At 38.4% G+C, this 26,393-nt stretch overlaps 1 protein-coding gene across 1 annotated transcript in view; it reads right to left on the reverse strand.

Annotated features, from left to right (window-relative positions):
* The window catches only part of lmcd1 (LIM and cysteine-rich domains 1), a 132,244-nt gene that overhangs the window by 97,114 nt on the left and 8,737 nt on the right, over positions 1 to 26,393 (reverse strand). The window contains exon 2 of the mRNA XM_055216719.2: positions 1,394 to 1,482. Within this exon, the coding sequence (XP_055072694.2) occupies positions 1,394 to 1,482 (89 nt within the window). The remainder of the gene's footprint in view (positions 1 to 1,393; positions 1,483 to 26,393) is intronic.

Raw genomic sequence — 26,393 nt, forward strand, 5'->3', positions numbered from 1 at the left:
TGAGAAAAAAATGAAGCAAGCGAGCAGAAGTTAAACTAGCCATGATCACAATGATGCTCAATGCCAAACGCACCTGGGCTTTTTAATGTTGTGCGAGGCTGGCTGCCAACGCAACAAAATGGCATCTGCAGTGGATCTGATAGGGTCCGATACAGAAAATGCAAATATGGTTAGGATACTGAAAGCAAAAACCCTCTTCAGGTATGCCTAGTAGCTTAGCATAGCAACGCTGCAATACACTGGGAAGGAGACCAGAAGCCGTTTTTTAATGAACAGATTAAAAATGTAATCTTAAATTCTGCCAAGAAACTGTAAAATTTAAACTATAACTGACTGTCGTTACACTCTGAACGCCCCCAATATGTATCACTGATTATTATTGACTGGCTGAGGTGCTACACGCTACCCAAGTTTACAGTTGCATGTTTTCTAATGGAAGGTTGCCATCTCCATAATACAAGCATCTTTGCTGAAAGTACGCCGCAGGTCTAAGCTGAGGTGACAATGGGAAAAGTGCCCTTCGTGTGCTTCTTGGATATAATTCCAACAAACGGTGTATCAACAACTCAAAACCGAGGTGAACAACTAGAAAAATAACACTTGATAGTAATGAAACTTTTATTTCATCACGGATGCATGGACTTACATGCGGCTGTTGCAGAGTGCCCATGTGAGGCGTAGTTATACACTGTTAGTCATTATGTTTCATTATGAGATAAATTGATGATTTCATTAAAACACTAACTACATTGACTCATTTTACAATCCCACCAGCATGTATTATTTAGACAAACTAAAATCTTTTAATTTGCGTGAGGAAGCGGAAGTTTTTATGCACACTTTTATGTCATTGGCTATATGCCACAGCAGTAAATGCTTATTGCACTATTACTGTTAACGATTATTTGATTGTTTAATTTAAATGATCATCGAATATGGGAAATTGCATAAGTTGACATCCCAAATACCAATCTGAGCAAATTCACAAGAGCAAAGGTAAGGAAAAATCCTGTTGAAGCAGGTGAACTTTATGTTATCATGAGAAGTGTAAAAAATTTTCAGTTAGTTTTGAAACTACAAAAAACTTTAAAGAACACTGCATTTTTTACACAACCATGTATGTTATAATGCAAACAAACAGATATTGTTGGTAGCGACAAGTCCCATTATCTGCCATTTGTTGGGTAAACAAACTCTTGCTTTAAACTCCTTGATAAGTCAGTGCTGTTTCAAAACTTTGCTTTAACATTCTTTTCATTTTTAGTGCAAATTATCATTGTGATAACATTCACAACAAACAAACTCACAGTGAATATAGCTATTTGCATACATATTTAGAAAAAAAACACTAAAACTTCTATTTTCTTTCTTTTTAAACAAGAGAATAAATTACCTCCAGGAATGTGGCTGAAAGCCAGAGCAGATCCCATTACATGTCAGACATGCCGCACCCCTTCCTGCTGGCAGCAACCCCACTGACATCTTCGGAAAAGAACAGGGAGATGCAGAGAGGAAAAATCAGAGAAAATAAGAGAATGGCAGAGGAAATTACTTTACTACCCGCATTAATGTGTTGAAACACTGAACATATTCATTAGGAGAAACAGTACCTAAAACGTACCCCATGAAATCATTTGACTGAAAATGTAAAGTGTCATTATTTGCAGCATTATCTCCCAATAGAGCTACCATTATTTGACTGTCTTTTTGTCAGTGTCTGTTTTTATGTATTTGCTGCCGTTCATGAGAGGGTTTGAAAAAAGTTTTAATGTTGAGCCCCAACATTGATGCTAATGTTATTTTGAGACATTAGTTTGAATGGAAATTGGTAAAACTTTTGATCGCATTAAGTCTGTTGAAGTACTAATATCACCATGGAGTCAAGGGAGTTTTGTCTCAGCCAATTGTGGACTGTTCACTAGATGCTTTATTTCTTTAAACGATCTGCATATCAACAGCTCATACCAGACTGTCATTACTGGGCATGGTTACCACCACAAAAGGATTTATTGAAAAATTCAAAAGTGGAATAAAAAGGCCAGGAATAGGAAAAACACAGCTAACTTTCAGGACACCAGTAATATCCCCGTCCTCGGGTGTCACGGGGCGGGCTTTTAAGGACAGCAAAGGTGCAGCTGTTTTTCCTAAAAACCATTAACAATCGAATAATCGAATAAAAAATACTTTTTTAGCTGCCCAAAACTGGCCTTACTGGTCTTCCTTTTTTGACTTCATGTCTAGGGCTCTGCACATTTCGCTGTCCCCATGTCCCCTAGTCGCCATCTTTGGTGTGTCTCATTTGCCATCCATCACAAGACAGAAAGCAGAGGTTATTGCTTTTGCATCCCTTATTGCTAGACGGTGCATCTTGTTACATTGGAAGTGCCCATCCCCCCCTTCTACTACCTCCTGGTTAAAGGATCTGATATCATTCCTTTCACTTGAAAAACTGAAATATTCAATTAGGGGCTCAACAGAAAAATTTTATATTACTTGGAATCCCATTTTAAATCTTTATGACTCTGTATCCTCACCAGATTCCAAGTAATTATATAATGGGTGAACAAGTTTAGCCTATTTATTTATTATTTTTTATTATTATTATTCTTTTTTTAAGTTATTCTTAGTTCTTAAGTATAATCGCTTGTAGAGACCTTCGATATTTTGTAATCCTCCTGGGTGGGTGTTGGGGTTTTGAACGGTATAGCTACTCTGTTGTTAGCGTGATTCCCTTTTGTTTTGTTTTTCTTTTAGTTTAACGTTTAATGTAAAAGATAAAAACGCAGGCAATGTTTCCTCTTTTTTTTATGTTTCTTTCTTTAATGATTTAATGTAAACTTGTCTGGATAATAAAAATTGGTTTGAAAAAAAAACAATCGAATAATCATTAGTGATATAAGGGACTGGATGGCACATAACTTTCTTATGCTAAACTCCAATAAGACAGAGATACTTATTATTGAACCAAATCGCTCCAAACATAATATGTCAGATTACAAGTTGCCCATAGATGGCTGCACGGTGGTGCCATCTTCCACGGTTAAGAATTTAGGCGTAATGTTCGACAGCAATCTATCTTTTGATAGTCATGTCTCCAACCTCTTGCTGCACAGCATTCTTCCATCTTAGAAATATCTCTAAAATACGCCATATGCTGTCTGCATCAGATGCAGAAAAGCTTATCCACGCTTTTATGACCTCTAAAATAGACTATTGTAACTCGTTACTCGGTGGATGTCACGCAAATCAGGTAAATAAGCTACAGCTGGTTCAAAATGCCGCCGCAAGAGTGCTTACTCGATCTAAAAAGTATGACCACATTAGTCCAATTCTGGCATCTTTACACTGAATACCAGTTAAATATCTTTAAAATACTACTAATCACCTACAAAGCCTTATATTCAAGAATTACTATCAGAATACAATCCACCACGTAAACTGCGATCACAAAATTCTGGTCATTTAATTATCCCTAGAATATCAAAAGTATCTAAAGTTGGTAGATCCTTTTCCTTCTTAGCCCCTAAGCTCTGGAATGATTTACCAAATAATGTTCGCGTATCAGACACAGTCGATCAATTTAAAGCTAAACTTAAGACATTCTTCTTTAACAAAGCATTCACATAAAATGTCCAGTAAATGTAATTATCCCGCAATAGTTATTTTGACTAGAACAAAGTACTCCCATACCTCATATGGGTAATATGCTATTGCCACAATAGGTAACCTGTCTGGATCCGAGCGAATTTTAAGCCACAATACTGTATAACAGTTGCATTACATGTGAACGGCCCCTACGTTAATAGAATTCTGTTTTTCTGTCCCTGTCTCGTCCTCGACCCCAAGGACAATGAGACAAATAGACCCAGTTCCTGTTGCTGTGAAGGTCATCACACCACTGATCTACTGGCTGTCCTTCAACGTGATGCCCAGCCGATGCGCGTCCAACGACCACCGGCTAAACCGGTTTAATCCGCTTACCCGCTTCTTATCCCTACCGTGTTTATATATATAAATATATATTAATTTCTCCCAAGGGTTTTTGTCCTTCTAGGAGTTTTCCCGCTGGGTTTTCTCCTAGAGGGTTTTTTCGTCCCTGGGAAAGTCAGCCAACTTTGGCTTAACTTAAACACTTTACTATATACGTTACACTATTACTACGCTCGCTTGTACGGTTTATCCTTAGCCGCAATATTCTACTTCTTATATTATCTATTGATTTTCTGTGTTCTCCCCTACATTTACTCATGTAAAGCTGCTTTGCAACTATTAACAATTGTGAAAAGCGTTATATAAATAAACTGAATTGAATTGAATTTCCTAAATAATTCAAGAAAAAACTGTTTTGTGACAGCCTCAATCTACAACGTAGAAACACCAACCTTTTGCCCATGTTGTTACAAGCCCATGGACACATTCATCCATCTTAACCCTCTGGGGTCCTTAAATAAATTGGCACCCTTGACAAGTTTTGACCTGCACTGACACATGTGCTTCTTTTAGTTGCTTAAAACATAATAATGTCAAAAGTCTCATAACACTGTGTTCAGCACAGGAAGGAATGTGAAAGGGACCTTAAATAAAAAAATATACTTGTTTTATTTGTGGTTAAGTTAAATTAAGCTAAAAAATATAATCCAAACATAATTGCTTTTTTTACTGTGCAAACTGTTCTCTTTCACCTAACCCAACCCAACCATTACAGAAACTTTTCTGCTACCCCACATTTTCAAGAAACATCATACTGTTTGATATATAAGCTTGCTTCCTCATGGGTACCTGAAAATGTCAAAAATGTACTGGTATTTACAGTATATATTTGTGGGGTATGTGATAATTACCAGGTACACACAAACACAAACACAAACACACACACACACACACACACACACACACACACACACTACAAAGTATGTCACAAAAGTGAGTATATGCCTTACATTTCAGCAAATATTTTAGTATTTCTTCTCAAGGGTCAACGCTGTATAATTGAAATTTCAATATACGGTAGAGTAGTCAATGTGCTGCTTCCCACTTTTTTTTCGACGTCTTCTGCACGTCTAAAGGTTAACATCCATAGGACCTCCGTGTAAGGAAAACAGACATGAAAAAAGCGAAAATAGAGGATTGTCTCTGCACTACACCCATTCATTACAACACCGAAACACTTCAATCATTTCCTGCCGGCCGTGGGATTCGAACCGATTTCTGGGTTACAAGCAAGTCTCGCTAACCACTCAGCCACACAGCCATATCTTAGCATTGTAAATAAGGCACACTTATCGCATTCATACCATGAACTCAACGTTATGAGAATATGTGAGAATATTTTCATGTTAAATTGTTAGTATGGTCACATACTTTTAATATAACGAACTACACATTTAATTACAGATTTTTAAGTGTACATTTAGATGAATTTGTATATAATTCAAGAAAGCAGAAAAAACAGTACTGTATAAATAATATAGACTATTCGTAAGTATTAATCATGTTTGTACAGTAATGCTGATATTTGTAAATAAACACATTTTTATAGGCCTAATTATGTAATATAGACATAGGCCTCTCATAGACGTCCAAATGACGTCCAAAGAATTACCCAGTTCAAACGTCAAATGTTGCCCGTAAAAATGATGTCCAAATGACGTCCAAAAAATTACCCAGTTCAAACGTCAAATGTTGCCGTAAATATGACGTCCTAATGACGTCCAAAAAATTACCAAGTTCAAACGTCAAATGTTGCCCATAAATATGACGTCCAAGTAGGGTCGTGGTTGGACGTCCAAGTAGTGGACCTAGTTTGGACGTCGAAAAGATGTCCAGAATTGGTCATGGACTGACGGACCCAATATAGACATGATCTGCACGTCTATCCGACGTCCTGTGTTTAGTGGGTTGTATAGCAATATAGATTTGCAGTCCCGGAAAATAATGTGGAAAATAATGTGTTTTTTGAACCATAAACAACACAAACACATTGTATTATACCAAATACATAAAATAACGTTGTGGTCTGTGTCTGTGGTCTGCATATGTTGTGTAAATGGAGTGTACTTTAGGACCCAGGAGTAAGCTGCATCATGCAATCAAAGAAGAAACAAACAAGAGTAAAAAAGGAGCTTTAAACTCATCAGATAACATAATTTAATAGAAAATGAATACAAAAGATGGATCTGTCTAAAGAAATATTAAGTAAACGTCAGAACACCTAGAGTTCCCTAAATGTGAAATTTTTTGGATTTAAATTCAGTCAGTAAAGTAAATTACTGTCATCACAGTGGTACAAGTTGGTAGTGTTTTCCCTATATGACAAAACTCCTTAACACTTCAGTTTAACAATAACTAAAGTAATTTGCACAATGATGCTCAATTGAGTCATTTGTGTACTTTTGGGTCGACATCACCAGCTACTAGTAGCCTATCTCCTCCTCGCGTAGCTTTATCGCTTGGTTGTACTTGTGTGGCTGACATGCTGCTCTTGCCCTCAGGTGTTGTTGCTGTGCTGTGCGCGTTAGGGAACGTAAATGCGGCATACGTCACCACATTGCTATATCATTTATATTGCGGAGTTACATTTTTTATCATGTAAAAATTATACTGGTATTATGATGGATGGTATGATATGGCACACCCCTAGTGGTCAGGGTCATAGAGAGGTTTTCCAAAACTGTTTCCACTCGAAATAGGACACGCAAGGGTCAATCAAAGAAGTCCTTGTGCTGTGTGTCAGGTGCAGAACCTGGCTTCAAAAGCAGATGCATGAGTGTTGTCAACATTGCTTTACAGGTTGCATAGAGGAAGGTCAGATTGTCAGTGCTCAGACCATACGCCACACACTGCATCAATTTGGTTCACTGTGCGTGTAATGAACTTGCTGTGCGGAGACACATGTCATGGGAATAAACAAGGTTTTAGATGTCCTTATATGAGAAATAGCAGAGCGTGCTACACTGGTCTTCTTTGTAACAAACACTGGTGCTCTTTGGACGTTAAGAGGCAATAATATACTAAATATACAAAAATCCAAGGCACTCGAGTGAGAAAAATATTAAAAAGCCTTTAATACACTGGGCTACATACAAAATTAAAAGGTAGATCTACGCGTTTCGGCTTACGCCTTCATCAGGATACACATGCATTGATCCACAGCGCTCTACTTAAATAGTAATCACGAGCAGCTGGATAATAGATGGGAGTGGCCATCATTCATTCAAATGCAGACAATCCAATCAATATATATCCACATTTCAAATCACACTCAAATGTAAATTAAGTAAATAAACAAGAAACTAAGTATATAAAAGAAAATACCAAAAGAGGAAAAAATCAATTTCATCATTTACAACACAACAGAGATGTAAATAAATAAACAAAAATTTTTGTTGGCGAGACATTATATTGAGGCGGGTCATACCTGTGAGTCTTCTTTAAAAGTTATTGGCATTGAATCCATCCCCTGTACAATAAGAGGGGGAAATAGATTAAAGCGGCTTCTACAAAGAGAAACGTTTTGGATCTATACACTTAAGAGTATGGAGTTTCCTGGTGTTAATGAAGAAATTGACTTTTTGCCTTTTTTGTAAAAAAATTTTTGTTTATTTATTTACATCTCTGTTGTGTTGTAAATGATGAAATTGATTTTTTCCTCTTTTGGTATTTTCTTTTAGATGTCCTGTTTGCAATTGAGTTTTTTAAGAATATTTATAAGAATAACACAAAGCACATCAAAAATTATGCCTTGTTTTTGCGGATGCATGTGGCCAGCGCATCGTTGTAGTATTTAAAAGAAGCACAAAGTAATCAATCGTGTTTGGAGAGATCTTGCAGTGAGTAACAAGAGAAAGACTGTACATCTCCTTCTTTGCATATAGTTTACTTATCTGCTTTTGATTTCACTTACATCATTTAAAAGACATTCCAAGCATTATGTAGAAATTTACCTTTTGTTTATCTGACAAGTATTTGCAAACTTAATTTTATAACGCGTTTCTGAAATGACTTCCCGGACGAAGAGTATTGCGCATCATGTTAATTTTCTTAATTTTGCGAAAAGCTCAACATTCTGTTTTTATTGGGAGTGAACATGAATTAATGTATGTATAAATCATATCTGTATGTTCAAAATCAGCAGAGTAATCTAAGTCACTCTGCACAGTGATTAAAAAAGAAGAGGTATCAGCGCCCATGCCACCATCGACCCAAGAGTGTTAAATCAACTGTCAGTATTCTGAAACACAATCCATAAAAACAAACTGCCAACCACTGTTCTCTCTCATAACAGATGACATATTAAGCTCTGTGATGAAAGGTAGGACAAAAATAACATCTGAGAAAGAAACAAAAAGAACAACACAACATGGTACCATGGTGTCAAAGCCCTTTAAAAGCTTCTGTAAACTGCACACATATTTAGCTATGAAGATAACTGCTGGTGTGTGTGGTCGCTCTGATAAAAGAAACCCAGCTTGCTGAGTAAATGTTACTACCACTTTAGGGCTGGGATAATCAATTATTTTTTAAACAATTAATAGCAATAATTTTTTTCGAAGCATCGTTAATCTAACGATTCATTTTCCAGTCCGATTCGATTCTCGATTATCTCCACATTAATTGAGTAATAGCAATTTATACATGTTGATTTACATATCATAAGCCTAGCTTATTGAAAAAAAGTGCATTGTGTAATTCTTCTTTCAGATGAAACTAACAACAACTTGATGTCTTGCATTCAATAAAAATTAAAAGGGTCACCCAAAATACTTGTTCAATATTCTTTAAAATTCATCCTAAAGTAACTATTCAAGATGGTTCTTGATAAAATGACACAAGTATGGTTGTGCAATTTCTAGGCAAAGGGTGACTGCACTTCAGATGATAAAATATCAGAGTTTTGATTTGATTTATATGGATGCTTTTAGTCACCAACATTCCCACGGCATGACAGTGAACACAGTTACATGTCACGTTAGGGACTATTACGGGTGCAAATATTCCATTTAAAACCATAATAGTCCTGGCTGGCATGTAACTGTGCTCACTGACCCATCGACGACAATCAATGAAGACATAACGTAACTGTCACAGATTAACTGTGACCTATGACTTATATTTTAAAAGGACTGCTGAAATGCATGCACTCACATGAACAATTTCCATCATTATACACACACAATCTAGATGCCGGCAAAATAACATCAGATATGATAGATGGTTAACTGTGTTTACTTTTGTTAATGTCGAGTCATATGCCATCGTAGCCCTTTGCTTTGTTTCAATGTTTTGTTATAAGTTGCAAACCACAAAGAAAACTCACCAAACTCTTGTACAAACAACAGTTTATTTCCCCATGTAACAACTACACATATACATTAAGTACGCTGTTGTACTTACATTGTTTGTGACTTTTCAATGGTCAAACCCACACTGAAAAAAATATGTTGAATTTACATAATTTTATTATGGCAAGAAGATGCACACAATAAATTTATTTAACTCCAGATATAAGTTTTAAGTTGAGTGTACTTATAATTTATCAATTGAGTGTACTTATATTTTATAAGTAATTTCAGATTAATTATATTCATAATTGTAGCTACATTATTTTGAGTAGAATTTACTAAATTTTTTATGTTCAGTACACTAAAATTAATTATGTGCAACTAGATCAATTCAATGGTTTAATCCAATCGTTTTTTAATCTCTTATTCTATCTTAACATTATACATTTAACTGCCACATTATGTTGAGCAAGTAAGAAGAGACTCAGTAGGTCTCAATACTGGCATAAGCACAGTTACTGCTTACATCATGATTTCATTCGTGTTACCTATTGTCTAGCACCACTCTTCTGAATGATGGTAACTACAAAACTCAAAACAGAAACAGAAACTCTTCTAAATCTCAAAGATAATTTAACCTGAAACACTAACAAGTCTTTCTTTTTTGTTAAAAATACAAAAAAATAGCATCTAATTTCAAATTTTACCCTCCAAATGTAGTCCCATGCAAAGCATGCTGGGAAGTAGAAGTCCATTGCATAGTTAGTTATATTTACTTAAATAATTCAAGTAGTTTCAACACAAAATTTCTTTCTTACAAATTTGGGTGGATTTTACATGATAAAATTAAGTGAAATTTACTCAATAATTTGTTAATTTAGAATTGCTTACATTTTTTTGTGTTATTTTTACTTTTTACATGATTTTAATAGAATTTAATAATTTCTTTTAAGTTAAATTTACCAAGGCACAGAATAATTTTTTTCAGTGCATGTGTGTGAGAAAGCTGGAAAGATGAACCCAAATGCAGATGATGTTGGGGGTGAACAGAAAACACTTTAATTAACACAGACAAAACAAAAAGCCCACATGGGAGCAAACATACAAAAATACACTTGACTTAGACTTGAGATTTTTAACAGGACTGGTACACACATTATACAAAACACAACTGTGATACAAAACGAACCAGCACAGGATTGAGAACACGAGGGCATTAAATAAGAAAACCTTAACAGGATAACAAGAGGAACACAGGTGAGGGTAATGAACTAATGATTAAATGATGAGCTGAGAGAACAGGGGGGCGGAGACAACAGATGAGACACCAGAGGCACATGACCAAATATATGAGCCTCTACATAGAATAAGAGACTGTCAGAACTCTGCCACCATGACAAAACATTAATATAAAACAAGACTCTCATGGCAGAGTCCTGACAATGTGCAGCTAAAGCTGCCATTTTTAAAGGCTTACATTTGCCCAGTAGGAAGGGCACTATCATTTTAGTGACATCACAGGGGGGAATTTGGAAAACTAGGATTTCCCATGGTTTTCTGTTTGCAATTTACTTTCTGATCAATAGTTTGGCGCATTTGCTGCATGTTAATACTGTTTATTTTGTGTATTTATGTAGTTATATGCTGTTTTATAAAATACCACATGGTATGTTCCAGAAGTGGTAGGAGCCTAACTCTATAAAAGGCCTCTGGTAGCCATTTTGAGCAGGTTTTTTTTGTTGCATGTGGAAGTACTGTGTTTCTGGGCCTAGATACTGGCATAGTCAAAATACACACGTGCTGTATATGTATACATAAAAAAAATATATATATATATATTATTTTTCTTTTTTATTTGCCTTACTTAGTTTTGTCAGTTTATGTTTTTCAAATTCTTGGGAACCACAAGTTTTGCATGAAAATAAACACCTGGATTGGAAATACTCTGCTATTGTCATTGACTTTACACCTTCACCGCCGGTACACCCTAACAAGTGGTGTCAGAAGTGGGATCAGTACCGGTCAAGTGACGTATGGGGAGATTCCCTTCCTCCTAATATGCCTCCCAAACTAAGGAGTCAGCCTGAGGAGGCCAGAGTGCAACCTGCTGAGGTTTCGTCAACTGGAGGGGATGCTGCAATTACGGCTGTTGCACAAATGTTTGAGTCCTTCATACGATATCAGCGAGAGCGAGACGAACGGCAGGAGCGGGAAACCACTAGACGAGAGCAACACTACAAAGTCCTCAGCCTTCAAGTTAATCAGATGCAGCTGGATATGGAGCGTAGCAGAGTTTCAGGTTACAGATAGTGATGGAACGTCAAACAGGGTGAAAGCCCAGGAGCTAAGATTGGCTAGGCTCGAGGACACAGATGACATAGAGCACTTTTTGACCACTTTTGAGAGACTGGCTGAAGTTTACCAGTGGCCAAGAGGAGACTGGGCTATACGTCTTTTACCCCTGCTTACAGGCAAGGCCAGGAGTGCTTTTGTGGCCATGGACTCTTCTCAGACACATGATTATGACCAGCTGAAGCAAGCCATACTGAAAAAGTATGAGATCAGTACTGAGACCTATCGCCTGAGGTTTCGTTCCCTAAATACCCCTATGAATGAGTCACCACAATAACTCTATACTCGCCTTAAGGATTTGTTCTGCAAGTGGGACCAGTTCAACAAATGCAGCAAAGACAACATTATGGACCCTATTGTGCTTGAACAGTACCAGTAATCTTACATCCAGAGGTGAGAACTTGGGTCAAGGAACGGAATCCAACCACTGCTCTGGAGGCTGCTAACCTGGTGGTAGTCTATCGCAGCAAGGAGGGGTCCAGGAAACTCTCACTATTCTTGCATCCTGCAGGCCACTAAGGGTAAGTCTGAGGGATTGGGGGGTTTTCAAACTCTCAAAGCAAATCTAAGATTATAAAATCCACATACATTAAACCCCCAACACCTGTTCCCCTACCTCAAACAACAGACAAGAATGAAGTTGTGTGTTATAATTGTGGTGAGCTAGGGCATACTAGGCCGCATTGCCCCTTAAAAAAGCCTAAGACAGCAAGTCTCTGTTATGTCCCACAGCTAGTACAGCAACCCCTAAGCAGGACTTCGAGCCAATTGTCACTGTCTTGTTGAATGGAAAACCACTTCCAGCTTTGTTTGACACAGGTTGTGCCCACTCATTGGTAGAGGCCAAATATGTACCCAGAGATAGCTGGACGCAAGAGGAAACTGTGACTGTTTGTTGTGTTCATGGGGATAGTAATAACTTGCCAACAGCTGAGGTCTACATTGAGGTGCATAATCAGCCTTATCTCATGAAGGTTGGAATAGCTCAGAGTCTGCCATACCCCATTTTGCTAGGCACAGATCTACCAGTATTGGTTGATTTGGTGCAGGAGACTGCATGGTGTAGAGCAGTGACAAGAGCTCAGTCTAAGCAGCAAGTACAAAACCCACCATCCCAAGACACTGATGAGGGACTGAAATCAATGCCTTTTTATTCTGAGGATATTGTCACAAAGCCAAAATCTACAGAGGAGGATAGGCTAAAGCTACGTAGAGAGTGTGTGGAAAATTTGATGGAGAATGCAGAGCAAGCTGAGGTAGAGGCAGATGAACCTGAATTGAGTGACACAGGCATTGTCATCCCAAATAATCTAGCTCAGCTCCAGAATGAAGATCCCACCTTAGCTGACTGTTTTAAGCAGGTAACAGAAAAGAAAGGGGTGAATGCTATGTTGGGTGAGAGATTTGTAGTGAGCAATGGACTTTTGTACAGAGAAAGTAAGGATGACGGCATGCAGTTGGTAGTATTAAAAACACAGAGAAGGGAGATATTAGATCTAGGACACTCTATCCCTTGGGCAGGTCACTTGGGGTTTATGAAAACCTTAATGCGGATTGCCAAGAGGTTTTATTGGCCCAGAATGTACAGCGAGGTTAAGGAGTACTGTAAGACATGCCCTGAGTGTCAGCTTGCTGTTGGTTGTACCCCTGCTTATGCCCCACTCATACCATTGCCTGTTGTTGACTCTCCATTTGAAAGGATAGGAGTGGATATTGTTGGCCCACTGGAAAGAAGTCAGGCATGCTCGAACACGCAGTTTTCAGCCTGGTGACAAAGTCCTCTTGCTGTTGCCAACGTCAGAAAACAAGTTGGTAGCGAAATGGCAAGGTCCCTATGAAGTGAAGCGAAAAGTGGGTCCTGTGACCTATGAAATTGAAATTCCTTCAAGGAGCCAGCCTCTGCAGGTCTTCCATATCAACATGCTCAAGAAATGGCAGTCCCGTAACCCATCAACAGATATGACCGAAGGCACACCAGGCCTAGTGACTGACAATGCTATGTTTGTGAGAGCAGTAGAAGAGAAGGAAGAGGTTGAAGAACAATACATTCCTGGACATCCAGGAAAGAGCAAATTGAATCTTGATCACTTGCCAGAGAAACAGAAACAACAGCTGGTGCAATGCTTACCTGACCAACTTTTCATGGAGTCACCAGGTAGGACAGAACTGATCTATCATTCCATCATCCTAAACGATCTTAAACCCATCCGACAGCCTGTTTATCGTGTGCCTGAAAGACTGCTACCAGTGATGAAAGAGGAGCTAGAGATGATGACGAGATTGGGGGTAATAGAACCGTCCACCAGCGAGTGGAGCAGCCCCATAGTGCTAGTACCCAAGAAGGATGGCACTCTCCGGTTCTGCTTGGACTTCCGTAAACTGAATAGTGTCAGTAAGTTTGACCCTTACCCCATGCCAAGAGTCGATGACCTGGTTGAAAGACTTGGTCAAGCAAAATACCTCAGCACTCTCGATCTCTGCAAGGGGTATTGGCAAGTTCCTTTGAAGCCAGAATGCAAGGAGTTTACAGCATTTAAGACCCCATTTGCACAATTCCTGTTCAGGGTTCTTCCATTCGGACTTCATGGGGCTCCAGCAACATTTCAGAGAATGATGGACCAGATTCTCCAGGGGACAGAAATGTTTGCTGCAGCCTACCTGGACGATATCATTATTTTTTGCCAGAGCTGGGAGGAACACCTAAGACATCTCCAAGAGGTGTTGAGAAGGATAAAGACTGCTGGGTTGACCATTCGCCCAGATAAGTGTGCTCTGGCTAAGGCTGAGACCCAATACCTGGGATATGTACTGGGACATGGGGTAGTCCGACCACAAGTCGGTAAAATTGAAGCCATTAAGAATGCTGAGAGGCCTGTAACCAAAAAGCAGGTTCGGTCCTTCTTAGGACTTGTTGGCTGGTACAGACGGTTTGTACCAAACTTTTCAGCCCGGGCGAATGCCCTGACTTACCTTACCAAAAAGTGCCAACCAAACAAGGTGAATTGGACTATGGAATGTGAAATGGCTTTTCAGGATTTAAAGGACTCGTTATGTAAGGAACCAGTGCTTCAAAGTCCTAACTTTGAGCAAATGTTCACTGTGCAGACTGATGCTTCAGAGCATGGCCTGGGAGCTGTATTGTTACAGGGTGAACAAGGACAATTACGCCCAATTGCCTATATAAGCAGGAAGCTTCTTTCCCGGGAGACAAAGTATTCAACAGTGGAAAAGGAATGCCTTGCAGTTAAATGGGCATTGGACTCTCTGCGTTACTATTTGTTGGGACGTAAGTTTCGGCTGGAGACTGACCATCGTGCACTGGCCTGGTTGGGCAAAATGAGAGACACTAATGCCCGGATAACTAGGTGGTTCCTAGCTATTCAGCCATTTGATTTTGATGTGCTGTACAGGGCTGGAACAGAGAACTGCACTGCTGATTTTCTCTCCAGAACACCTTAAGAGGTGTAAGGAGAGGGAGGGGAAAATGTCACAGATTAACTGTGACCTATGACTTATATTTTAAAAGGACTGCTGAAATGCATGCACTCACATGAACAATTTCCATCATTATACACACACAATCTAGATGCCGGCAAAATAACATCAGATGTGATAGATTGTTAACCGTGTTTACTTTTGTTAATGTAGAGTCATATGCCATTGTAGCCCTTTGCTTTGTTTCAATGTTTTGTCATAAGTTGCAAAACACAAAGGAATCTCACCAAACTCTTGTACAAACAACAGTTTATTTCCCCATGTAACAACTGCACATATGTGACCCGTCACGGAAACCAGGGACACAAGTCGGCAGCACAAGTTCCGAGAAAATGAGAAACAAAGTTTTTTCAAAATTTGTGATTTTCGTTTTATTGGAGAATCTGTTAGTTGAGATCACGAAGAAGCCTCTCCATGTTTGAGATAGCAGTTTTTGTATATTTAAAAGCGTACATTTTGCGGTTAAAATAGGCTTGTTTTTCCAGAGATTCTAGCGTGCAGCGGGGGGCGTCATTGTCTGTGTTTATATTTACATACTGGATAAGCTTGTGTTTTCGCCTCCGCCCCCAAAGGGAACAGCGTGACTACTAAATAAGGATAGTTCGCCCAAAAATGAAAATAATGTAATTATTGACTCACCCTTATGTCGTTCTAAACTCGGAAGACCTCCGTTCATCGTCGGAACACAGTTTAAGATGTTTTAACGTTAGATTTAGTCCGAGAGCTTTCTGTCCCCTTCATTAAAAATCTATGTATGGTTTCCATGTCCAGAAAGGTAATAAAAAGATCATCAAAGTAGTCCATGTGACATCAGTGGGTCAGTTTGAACGTGTTGCAGCATCGAAAATACAGTTTGGTCCAAAAATAGCAGAATTACGACTTTATTCAGCATTGTCTTCTCTTCCGGCTCGAGCGCGAAGTCACGTGACTGTAGTGACGCGGCTGCCCTGTTCCTCAGATATGTTTGCTAAGTTGTTGTTTTTTCAAGCATATAGCGTGCGTCTCCCCAGACTGTAAAGCTCGGGCGCACAAAACGAAAGAAAAATAAAAGAAGCTGGGGCGGAACAAATAACAGTCAGCTGCATCGTACGTCAGCCGCGTCACGGACTTTATGCGGCGCCGCAGTTGGATGACGTCAAAGTACCGCGAGAGCTCCTCAAGAAATCTTTCGGAGTACTTTAATTTCGAGTCGCTCTCGCGGTACTTTGTCGTCATCTCTTTGTCAGTTCCTGCAGCGCAGCACGAGTCCAAACACACAGAATTTACATAAAGATTGTTGAATTCATTATATAATTGGCTACATGTTTTGTCTATCAATATTTTCCATGAAGTCTTTGGCTGATGGAGGAACGAGCGAGCGATTGGTAACATCTTTAAAGGACGTCACGTTTTCGACGGCGCTGTTTGGATGATCTGTTATACTACCTATAAAATAAAAACTTAACCTTGAAGGCGGGTTCACGTGTTTAATGGAGTGTAATCATATACCCTTACATGTTACGATGTAAATAGTCCTCAGATTGTATATTATGTTGTATTACTAGACATTCATGCGAAATCTGATGTCAACAATATAGACTATACATCTTTATTTCATGGATTATACGCATTTGTGGACAAAATGGTCATTGGATAATCTGAAACAGACTGGATTCGAGTTGTGATCAACACAAAGGTAAAAAGTCAATGTTTATTTTTGCATGTTGTCATTTGGACTTCTGTCATAAAATACTACATGATGCTAGAACATCAGTATCTCAAAACGGCTTTACAGAGGGTATGGCTTAGCTTAATGAGATGTAAATGAGCCCTATTGTCTCCCCCAGTTGGAAAGAAGAGTCTCTTTAGTCTCGATTTTCTCGGTTTGAGTATTTCTGAGTTCCTATATTCAAATGGCCACAACTTCTCCATATGTTATCAGATTTCCATGTGTTACACATCGTTGGAAAGCTTAGAAACTGCACTTTCAGAATCTGTGAATAACTCAAAATGGCCCAGATCCGACTTGTGTCCCTACTTTCCGTGACTGGTCACATATACATTTGGAACGCTGTTGTACTTACATTGTGTGTGACTTTTCAATGGCCAAACCCATGTGCAGTTAAAGCTGCCATTTTTAAAGGCTTACATTTGCCCAGTAGGAAGGGCACTATCATTTTTAATGACATCACAGGGGGGAATTTGGAAAACTAGGATTTTCCATGGTTTTCTGTTTGCAATGTTTGCAATTTACTTTCTGATCAATAGTTTGGCGCATTTGCTACACGTTAATACTGTTTATTTTGTGTATTTGTGTAGTTATATGCTGTTTTATAAAATACCACATGGTATGTTCCAGAAGTGGGAGGAGCCTAACTCTCTAAAAGGCATCTGTTAGCCATTTTGAGCAGTTTTTTGTTGCATGTGAAAGTATTGTGTTTCTGGGCCTAGATATTGGCATAGTCAAAATACACACGTACTGTATATGTATACATAAATATATTTATTTTTCTTTCTTTATTGGTTTGCTTAGTTTTGTCAGTTTATGTTTTTCAATTTGCTTGGGAACCACGATTTTTGCACGAAAATAAACACCTGGATTGGATATACCCTCTATTATCATTGACCTTACACCTTCACCGCCGGTACACCCTAACAGTAACGTTACAACCGTTTCACACTGCAAGCTTGAGCAGCGCGTGAGGAGAGCATATGCAGGCCGTGGCCATTGGCTTTCACATCAGCTGCGTTTGCAGTGCATACTGTGCAGTTTAATAACAGTATAAAAATCGCAAGTTCACATTACTTTATTTTACATGCATTAATGAGCAAAACCTCTTCAATTCGCCTTTTGACGGTCAGTGTAATAATAATTGTAATTTGTTTAAGCCACATTGTTTTTGTGCTGTTCTGGTCCATGTAATGACATATGTAGACACAATTATAGACATAAGAAGCACATGGTACATTATTAAATCTGTTTCTCTGAGGTTTACGATAAAATGAAACATTTCACTCAGTGGATGACAGTAGAGCTTTCGCGATTGGTCGACACATTCGACTGCGTCAACGCTGATAATTAGTCGACATCAATATTTATAGTCGATTCTATTATTTTATCTTTTAAATTTTGTTCTCACGGTAAAATAACAACCGTTTCCTCCACACCACTAGGATGCGCAAACCTGATGTTTATAACCGTCTCCGCAGTGGGCTGACTGGGCTCAGCAAGGAACAGTTTCCATAGAATGAAGCGGGATCAAGTGCAATGTCAAATGAGTTAGTTATTAAAAGTTATCTAATGCCGAAGGGGTCTAAAGTATGGGAGTACTTCAGATTAGCTGGTAATAAAAGGCTGGTTTGTAAACTCTGGCATATCACACCAGCTCGATGCATGAACATCTGAAGTGCCGCCCGAAAATGCGAAGCTACCGTGATTTTTTGGTAAATTAACTCATCCGTTTAGGCAGAACTAATGCTGTTATTTTTAAAGAAAAGGGTCGTGAGGACTGGAATTGATTGATCATTTCAATTGATATGTGACTGCGTTTGATAATGTTCAGGCATCTGCTGCGCCGAACACCTGACTGTTCAAAAGTCATGACTGTTTAAAACACACTTGACATCACATTCACAATTTTATGTTAAAATTACACTTTTTGGTGCAAATCAACGAGCATTTAAACCATAAACAAAGCACTGTCACTTCAATTGAAATGAGCAGCGCAGCAAAAATAAAACCGATGCCGAAAAAATTGCAGCACTGCTTCTTCAGCACCAGCTGCTGCTACGCGAGCACGCGCTGCTCACGCGTGCGGTGTGAAGCTGGGCATGGAGCCACTCTCGTTGCTACTTCTCTGCCGCGCGCCATTATTTTGGGTCTGACAAATCGCCGCGCATATTTTGCGTCAACATATTTTTTGCCTTGACGTCATTGATTATGTTGACGCGTTGTCCCAGCCCTATGCCACTTAAAACATTTTAATAGTTGTTTTTCAAAAACAATTATTTACTGCATATTTCTCAGCTACCCAATATCAATTATTTCACTTTTTTTTAGGTAAATTGAGTAATCTACTTTGTTAAACTAGAAAATTAAGAAAAAACAAAGCAAGCAAATATCAAAAGTATTTGGTTGTTGGGTCAATGATGTATTTCCAGCATTTCCAAAAGAGCAATTTTAACAAAATATCTGTTGCAATTTTTTAAACATTCAATTTATGTGAACACAACATTCTTATTTTAACATTTTTAATGAATTAGGTGGTTTTAGTGATTTTTCATCCAGAGGAATTAGCTGTAGCCTTAAAAAATGATTTCGACAGAGAGGTTATGAATCTCAAGTTTGAACAAAAGCAGCAGAAAGAGTCAAATCTATGGATAGTAGGGTGTGTAGGGGTGTGACGGTTATTATATAACCGTGAGACCGACGGTTATAGTTGAACACCGTCATTAGAACTCTATAACCGACAAAACCGTGTTATTAAAATATAAAAAAATATATATCATAAAGAATGTTTAAATACTAATTAAAAGTCTGTGTTACACGCCCCACCATGTTATCACGTCACGCAATGAAAAATACAGAGCGGAGTAGACACTGACAACGCGCTGACATACAGGAGAGACCAGGGCACCTTTTGGTTACTTTTAAGATTAAACATATTAAACAAAGTCTCACCTTTCAAATCATCTCTTCCTTCTATTTAATTTATAGAATCAAATAAACATGAATGACCATAAGATGTTTTAACCGCGGAAAGGCTCCGCCCCGCTTTTCAAGTTCAAATCCTCCCATGTTAATCTACTAACTCTCCTGAAGGCACATTCACTGCTAGTTGTTTTGCTGTTAATTGTAAATAAATGTAGAGCAAGTAGCTAATCAGTGTCTAGCTTATTCAAATGCTGGTTTCACATCGCAAGCATGAGCACTGAGCAGCGCGTATGCGGAGAGCGTTTGCCGCGCGTGGCCATTGTGCTTTTACACCGGCTGTGTTTGCAGCGCATATGGCGCAGTTTAATAACAGTATTAGCTTTAAGTGTAAAATACCGAACTTGTCCTTTAAACCAGCAAACCCCCCCCCCAGACGGTTAGGTGACGAACCGTCACATTTGACTCACGTCATAACCGTCATCACCAATTCTGAAACCGGCACAACCCTAGGGGTGTGACGATACACTTAATCCACGAGACGAGATGAAACACGAGATTGGGTTCACGAGAACGAGACGATATTTTTAAACTTTTTAAGAACCCTCAATGATAAAATAAATAAGAAACTGAAATCACATTATTTTTAAACGTTTTAACTTATCAAGGACTGGCCCTAACAATTAGTTTGCTAACTGATAATGAAGTAATTTGTAATTTTGGGGTAATAAAAATAGACCCAAGTGAGCAGTAGCATTTAAAATTAAATAATAATTGGTTCAAATAAAGTATTAAAGCCAAGTTACATTAAACAACATTTTGTGGCCTATAAATAAAAAGCATTATTATAACAAATGCCTGCAGGGGGCGATAGAGGACTCGTCTCGCGGACGCTGTCTTCATTTTCACTTTCACTTTAGACAGAGAGAAACGCTTATTTTTAGTCAAACAATGTTTAAATCCATATTAATATTTAATATATGTCCATTTCTTTACACTAGAAATTATACAGCCACTGTCATTTTTTGAGCAAGAACATGCAGACATTAAATCATGTAAACTCTGTGTGAGGGTTTAATCTGCTGAGACACACTGACACTGATCAACAGACAAACACAACGCGTCTCAGACTTCACACAAGCTCCCAAACGAACATTATTGGAAACCTAAACAAAAAAGCAAATGCAGTAAAAGACAAATAATGCATGCACTGTAAAAGGGTCAACCAGAAAGCTGCATCCTCCGGAGGTCGCATATACAGGCTGCATACGTCATCAAGGTTTATTTCAGATCATTAACTGAGCATTACATTCGCAAGTCGTGAGCATATTACAACAATTTGCGATTAACTAAATAATTAGTTTATAAAAAACTTTATAATTGTTAATAGTCTCTAATAAGACAGTGATGAAGTAAATGCAGTTTAAAAATGCGACCTCCGAAGGATGCAGTCTTTTATTTGAGAAACGGCCAGCACCTCCACAAGAAATCTCGTCACACCCCTAATGGATAGGAAAAGTTTATTGAGAAAGAGTAAGGTACAACGTTGTATTACTAACTCTAATCGGGTCTTCTTTTCAACAACGTATAGCACTGAGGCTATGCGAAATAAACATATCATCAATTCTAATTGAAACATCTTAGAAAATGATAGTACACTGCGGACAATTTTTTCAGACAAGCAAATGGTGAGTTATATCTGCCAATGATACGAAATAAGGTTGTACGTAGTCATCTTCCAGCACCTGAGAAGAAAACATGGCTTACCTCATTAACCTGTATTTTTAGATGTGGAAATTGTAGACATTGTGACAATATGGTGAGATTTAATACGTTTACGGATCTAAACTCTGGAAAGGTGTATCCCATTGAGTCTTTTATTAATTGTAATACTTTGCATGTAATATACAGATTAGAATGTGAAAATTTTTATATTGGTCAAACTAAAAGGAAATTACGGTTAAGAGTGTCAGAGCATAAGTATGCGATTCAGAGACAAAAAAATGTGCTGTACCCCAGGGCCGTGAGGGGCATGTGCTGAAACTGAAAAAGGACACCACCTCCAAATAAATAGCACATAATTATCGTCTTAAAAGCTTTATATTTATTCACTATTAATGATTAAAAAATTCACTATTAAAGGTATTTTTCACGTCTAGCACCCCTAGAGGCCACAAGCGCCGCAGCACTGTCGTAAAGGAAAAGAACTGGCCAACCTTAAAACTAAACTAAAAACTAAACCTTTAAAATGCTAAACGATCAACATTTTGAGGCATCATGGAGAAACGCAGTCATGTTACAACTTTCTGATGAGGAACTCGTGGCAGAAGCCATTTCTCTGAAGGTTGCAGCCTCCGGATGTCGTATTTCTAAGCTGCATACGTCATCAAGACTGCCCCATTTCAGAATATTAACATTTATAAAGTTAACTATTATACTTAGTTAATCGTAAATTGTTGCAGTATGCTTATGATTTGCGAATGTAATGCTCAGTTTACCTTAATAAACCAGACTTGATGACGTATGCAGCCTGCATATTTGACCTCCGGAGGCTGCAGCCTTCCAATAGACCCCTTCAAGGTTTGTAAACATTGAATGACTATCGGGTGCGCGCGGCGCGCAGCATGGGGTCAATTTATAATTTAATCTAACAGGGCTGAAAAATGATGACTTACCTCAAATGAAGTGAGCACTACAAACACAAGCCTCTTTGATATTTGCATTGTTCCAAACTGCACGTTAATTGCTTGCAGCCGCAGATGTTGTATTTTTTTTGTTTTTGAGATTCTGCATGAGTCGCGAAAACTTAACGGAAGAACTGGTGCGATTTTCACAGCCCACGACGTAAGTAGGCATTTTTGACAATACCGAATAATACGCAAATCAATCTGCTGTAATGGCTTTTCTGACCCCGACATGCGAAGTGGGAACCGCCTGTGACGTGAACCGTGAAGGGGTCTATTGAGAAACGACCAGAAGTATTTCCTTGCCTTTTTCGAAACAAATATTGTTGCATCGTCCCTCTCTCCCTCTCCACCAGGATTTTCCGCAATTTGCCACGGCAATGCTCAATTCACGCCATTCGTGCGAACTAGATGCACGAATGAGGCGGAATCACGTCTACCGCGCAGGTTTTCCCCTTGCTGCGTAGACCCATCGGTTAAACAATTGAGACGCGTCATGCAAATAAGCAGTAAAAACCCAATCCTTCATTCCGTATTGTTGTCACCGTGGCGGGTGCCCTGCATGTGCATAAACACTTGTAAAAAAAACTGCTCAAGCTGTGTCAAAAACTCCATTTGGCCGCAGTTTGGAGCCCTTGGTGCCCCCTTAATTGCCCACTCACCCATTCTCGTCTATGGATAATCTGGCACTGCTTAAATTTATAAAACATGCGCCATTATAGACATACTACAGACATAGGGCCCTATTTTAACGATCTGAAACGCAAGTCCGAAGCGCAAAGCGCAAGTGACTTTGTGGGCGGATCTTGGGCACACAGGAGGACGTCGCTGCGTCCACCCTCACCGCTGAAAGGGTTTGGGGGCTTTGAAATCGGACACAAGAAACGCAAGCAAGGTCCAACCCCAAAGTACACTTACAAATCAAGTTCACATACATGAAGGTTTCTTATGAAAACATTTTAATTATTATTTAGATAAAATAAACGTAATACAGCCACACAACAAACTTATGAAAATATTTAAATCGTTATTTGCATGATAATTGTTTAACGCTGGCACACAAAATAAATAAAAACTATCACCACAATGCTCACCAAAATGATTTCCCTTATCTCATGTATTAATATTTTTTATTGTAACAATTTATGATTTAATTATTTCCCTTATCTTATATTTTTTATTGTAACAATTTATGATTTGCAAAAACAACTGTTGCATCTGTGTAGATTAGATAAGCAATGCGCATTGTGCGCGCTATACATTATGGTCAAGCATGCGCCCTTAAAATAGCATAATGAACCACGCGCACAAGCCACTGACTTTAGACTAGTTTTTTTTGGTTAGTAGCGCAATTGTTTTTTGAAACTGCATAGCATAAGAGATGGTTTGCGCCGAAGCACGCCTCCTTTTTTGCGCTGAACCGCCCAGGGAGCGCAAGTTCATTCCCTAGTTTGCCGACGTGCGTCTGTGGAGGGAAAAACCCGCTGTGCGCCAGTGCAAAATACGAAATGATACATGCGTCACTGACAAAGTCAATTGCGCTGGGTGCAAGATAGGGCCCATAGTGTTTCTTTCGTTATGAAACAGCATTGTTCTCAAACAACAAGATATTTATATATCATTGCAAGATTTAAAAAATATATAATAAAACACCTCCAAAAAAGAAGTTTTTTTGCTTTTTTTGTAATTTTTGTTTATTTGTGTGCAGTGGCGGTTGGTGTTAAAAAAATGTGGGGGGGTGTAAATAAACTCAAAATCAAACTTTTACTGTAGTAATGCAGTACTGTTAATAGCCATTTATCAGGTGATGAATATCATTACTGCTCAGCTAAAATACTGAAAATGTTACAGTTGAAGTCAAACGCACGAAATAAATGTACTATGAATCTGTAATGAACTAATCAAGGTAATCATTCACACACACACACACAACACACACACACACAGAGGTTGCGATAGACAATCTCCGTCATTTTTTTTAATGAACAGCTTTGTAAATAGTCCGTCACAGTCAGTTATTATCTGTCATTTCATGTTTTAATTATTTTTGTTCACATGTCCATTTCTAATCATAAACTTACAAGACGAGCATACAAGTCAAAATGTGTTTATTTATACATTTAGAGAACAGATAAACAGAGACCGTGCATCACTTTACATGTTTAACATCACATGAAGCAGATGAATATATTTTTTTCTCACAGTGACAGCGGAGGCGATAAAACACACAAGCTTAACAGGCAAATATGAACAAATCAAATAACAAAATACTACTGGGATTTAAATATCAATAAACATGTATAAATCTTAATTGAACTAAACTCATTTGAAACCATCCTGTGTAATAAACGCATAAAGGCAGATTAATGCAGACTCTTGTCATTAGATTTTGTGTCTTTACCTTAGACAGGCGTCTGGTTGCAGTACCTGTAGTGTTTAACTTCAGCATCGATGCGCAGACCAATCCATGTATGACATCAAAATATCGCCAGAAAGTTTAGAAACCAGGGTGTCATCAGTGAGAGCAACACACTGCCACCAACTGGACATGACTAGGAATTACATTCTCAAGTTAAGTTGTATGGGCAATCTGCCAAAATGGCGTTCAGATTTTTCTTTTTCCTGCTTAAAATTTTCTCCGCAAAGACGGAGATTAAGTTACGGATTTACAGAGTTAACGCAACCGAACACACACAAAAACATTTTTCCCTCACAACGACTAACTTACATACAGTCCATCAGCTCAATCTGCATGGTTCGCAAAGTTCCCTTAAAAACACAGTTTTCTCTTGGGTGCATTTTTAAACTATACAACAACAAAACTAACAACAAAAAAGTTGACCAAGCCACGGAATATACTGATTATATGAGCTCTCGCTCTCATTATGTCCACGCAACACAAGCTCCAACACGCCACAAAATTTTGTGTCGTGCAGGCAGTTTATCACGCATTCAGACTTTAAAATGGCAAACGGGAAAAAAATAAAACTCAGGACTTACATGATATCCAGCTAGACAACTCCATTTGCCATGAGAAGTGGTGAAGCACACAAACAGCTATCATTTGACTTTGTTGGTCAATCTGGTCCAAGCTTCATAATCTTTTATTTATTCTTCAATCAAACGCCTTGTAAAGGGTGATTTTGTAAGGATAAAATCATTTTTTCCTTCATCTCAATATATTTCACTTGCTTTCACTGATCAGTACTCTAGCTATCAGTTAACACAGCAATCTGCAACACGATTATGAGACTCTGAAAACGGTCCAATCACAGGAGGTCAAAAACATAAAAAACAATATTGATTCTTACAACATAAGTGGGAGGGTTTGGGGCACACAGTCCTGCGCCCCAGGGCGGATCCGAAACCAGCCATTTAAAGCTCAGCCTCAGGTCACATGTTTTTACCCTTTTTACTGCCCCAGACACACAAACATGACACACACACAACAAACTTTTTGATTTGATTTGACGTTTTGATTTTTATATAATTAATATAATTTTAATAAATTATAACATGACTAACAGTGAAATAGTACAACTTAACGGTTTTATTTTGTATTAATTTGCATTATATATTTAACTTTTTTGTAACATATTAAAGTAGCTTTTCTCTCTGACCAACTTTAAGGGGACGGCGCCCCAGTCTCCTATTGACCAGCCGCAACTGTTTGTTTGTATTATGTTTGTTATTACACTGTTTTGTGTCTTGTATGTGAATCAGAAATGTGGGGATATTAGAATAAGATTTTCTCTATTCATTCTTAATTAGTAAGTGGAATGGTGGCCACTCCCACCTATTCTCCAGCTGCTTGTGATTACTGTTTAAGCAGAGCACATTGTTTCAATGAATGTGTATCCTGAGGAAGGCGTAAGCCGAAGCGCGTAGATCTACCTTTTAATTTTGTATGTAGCCCAGTTTACTAAAGGCTTTTTAACATTTTCTCTTGAG

Source organism: Misgurnus anguillicaudatus, chromosome 23 (assembly GCF_027580225.2).
Source record: "Misgurnus anguillicaudatus chromosome 23, ASM2758022v2, whole genome shotgun sequence".
In the NCBI taxonomy this organism is placed as follows: Eukaryota; Metazoa; Chordata; class Actinopteri; order Cypriniformes; family Cobitidae; genus Misgurnus; species Misgurnus anguillicaudatus.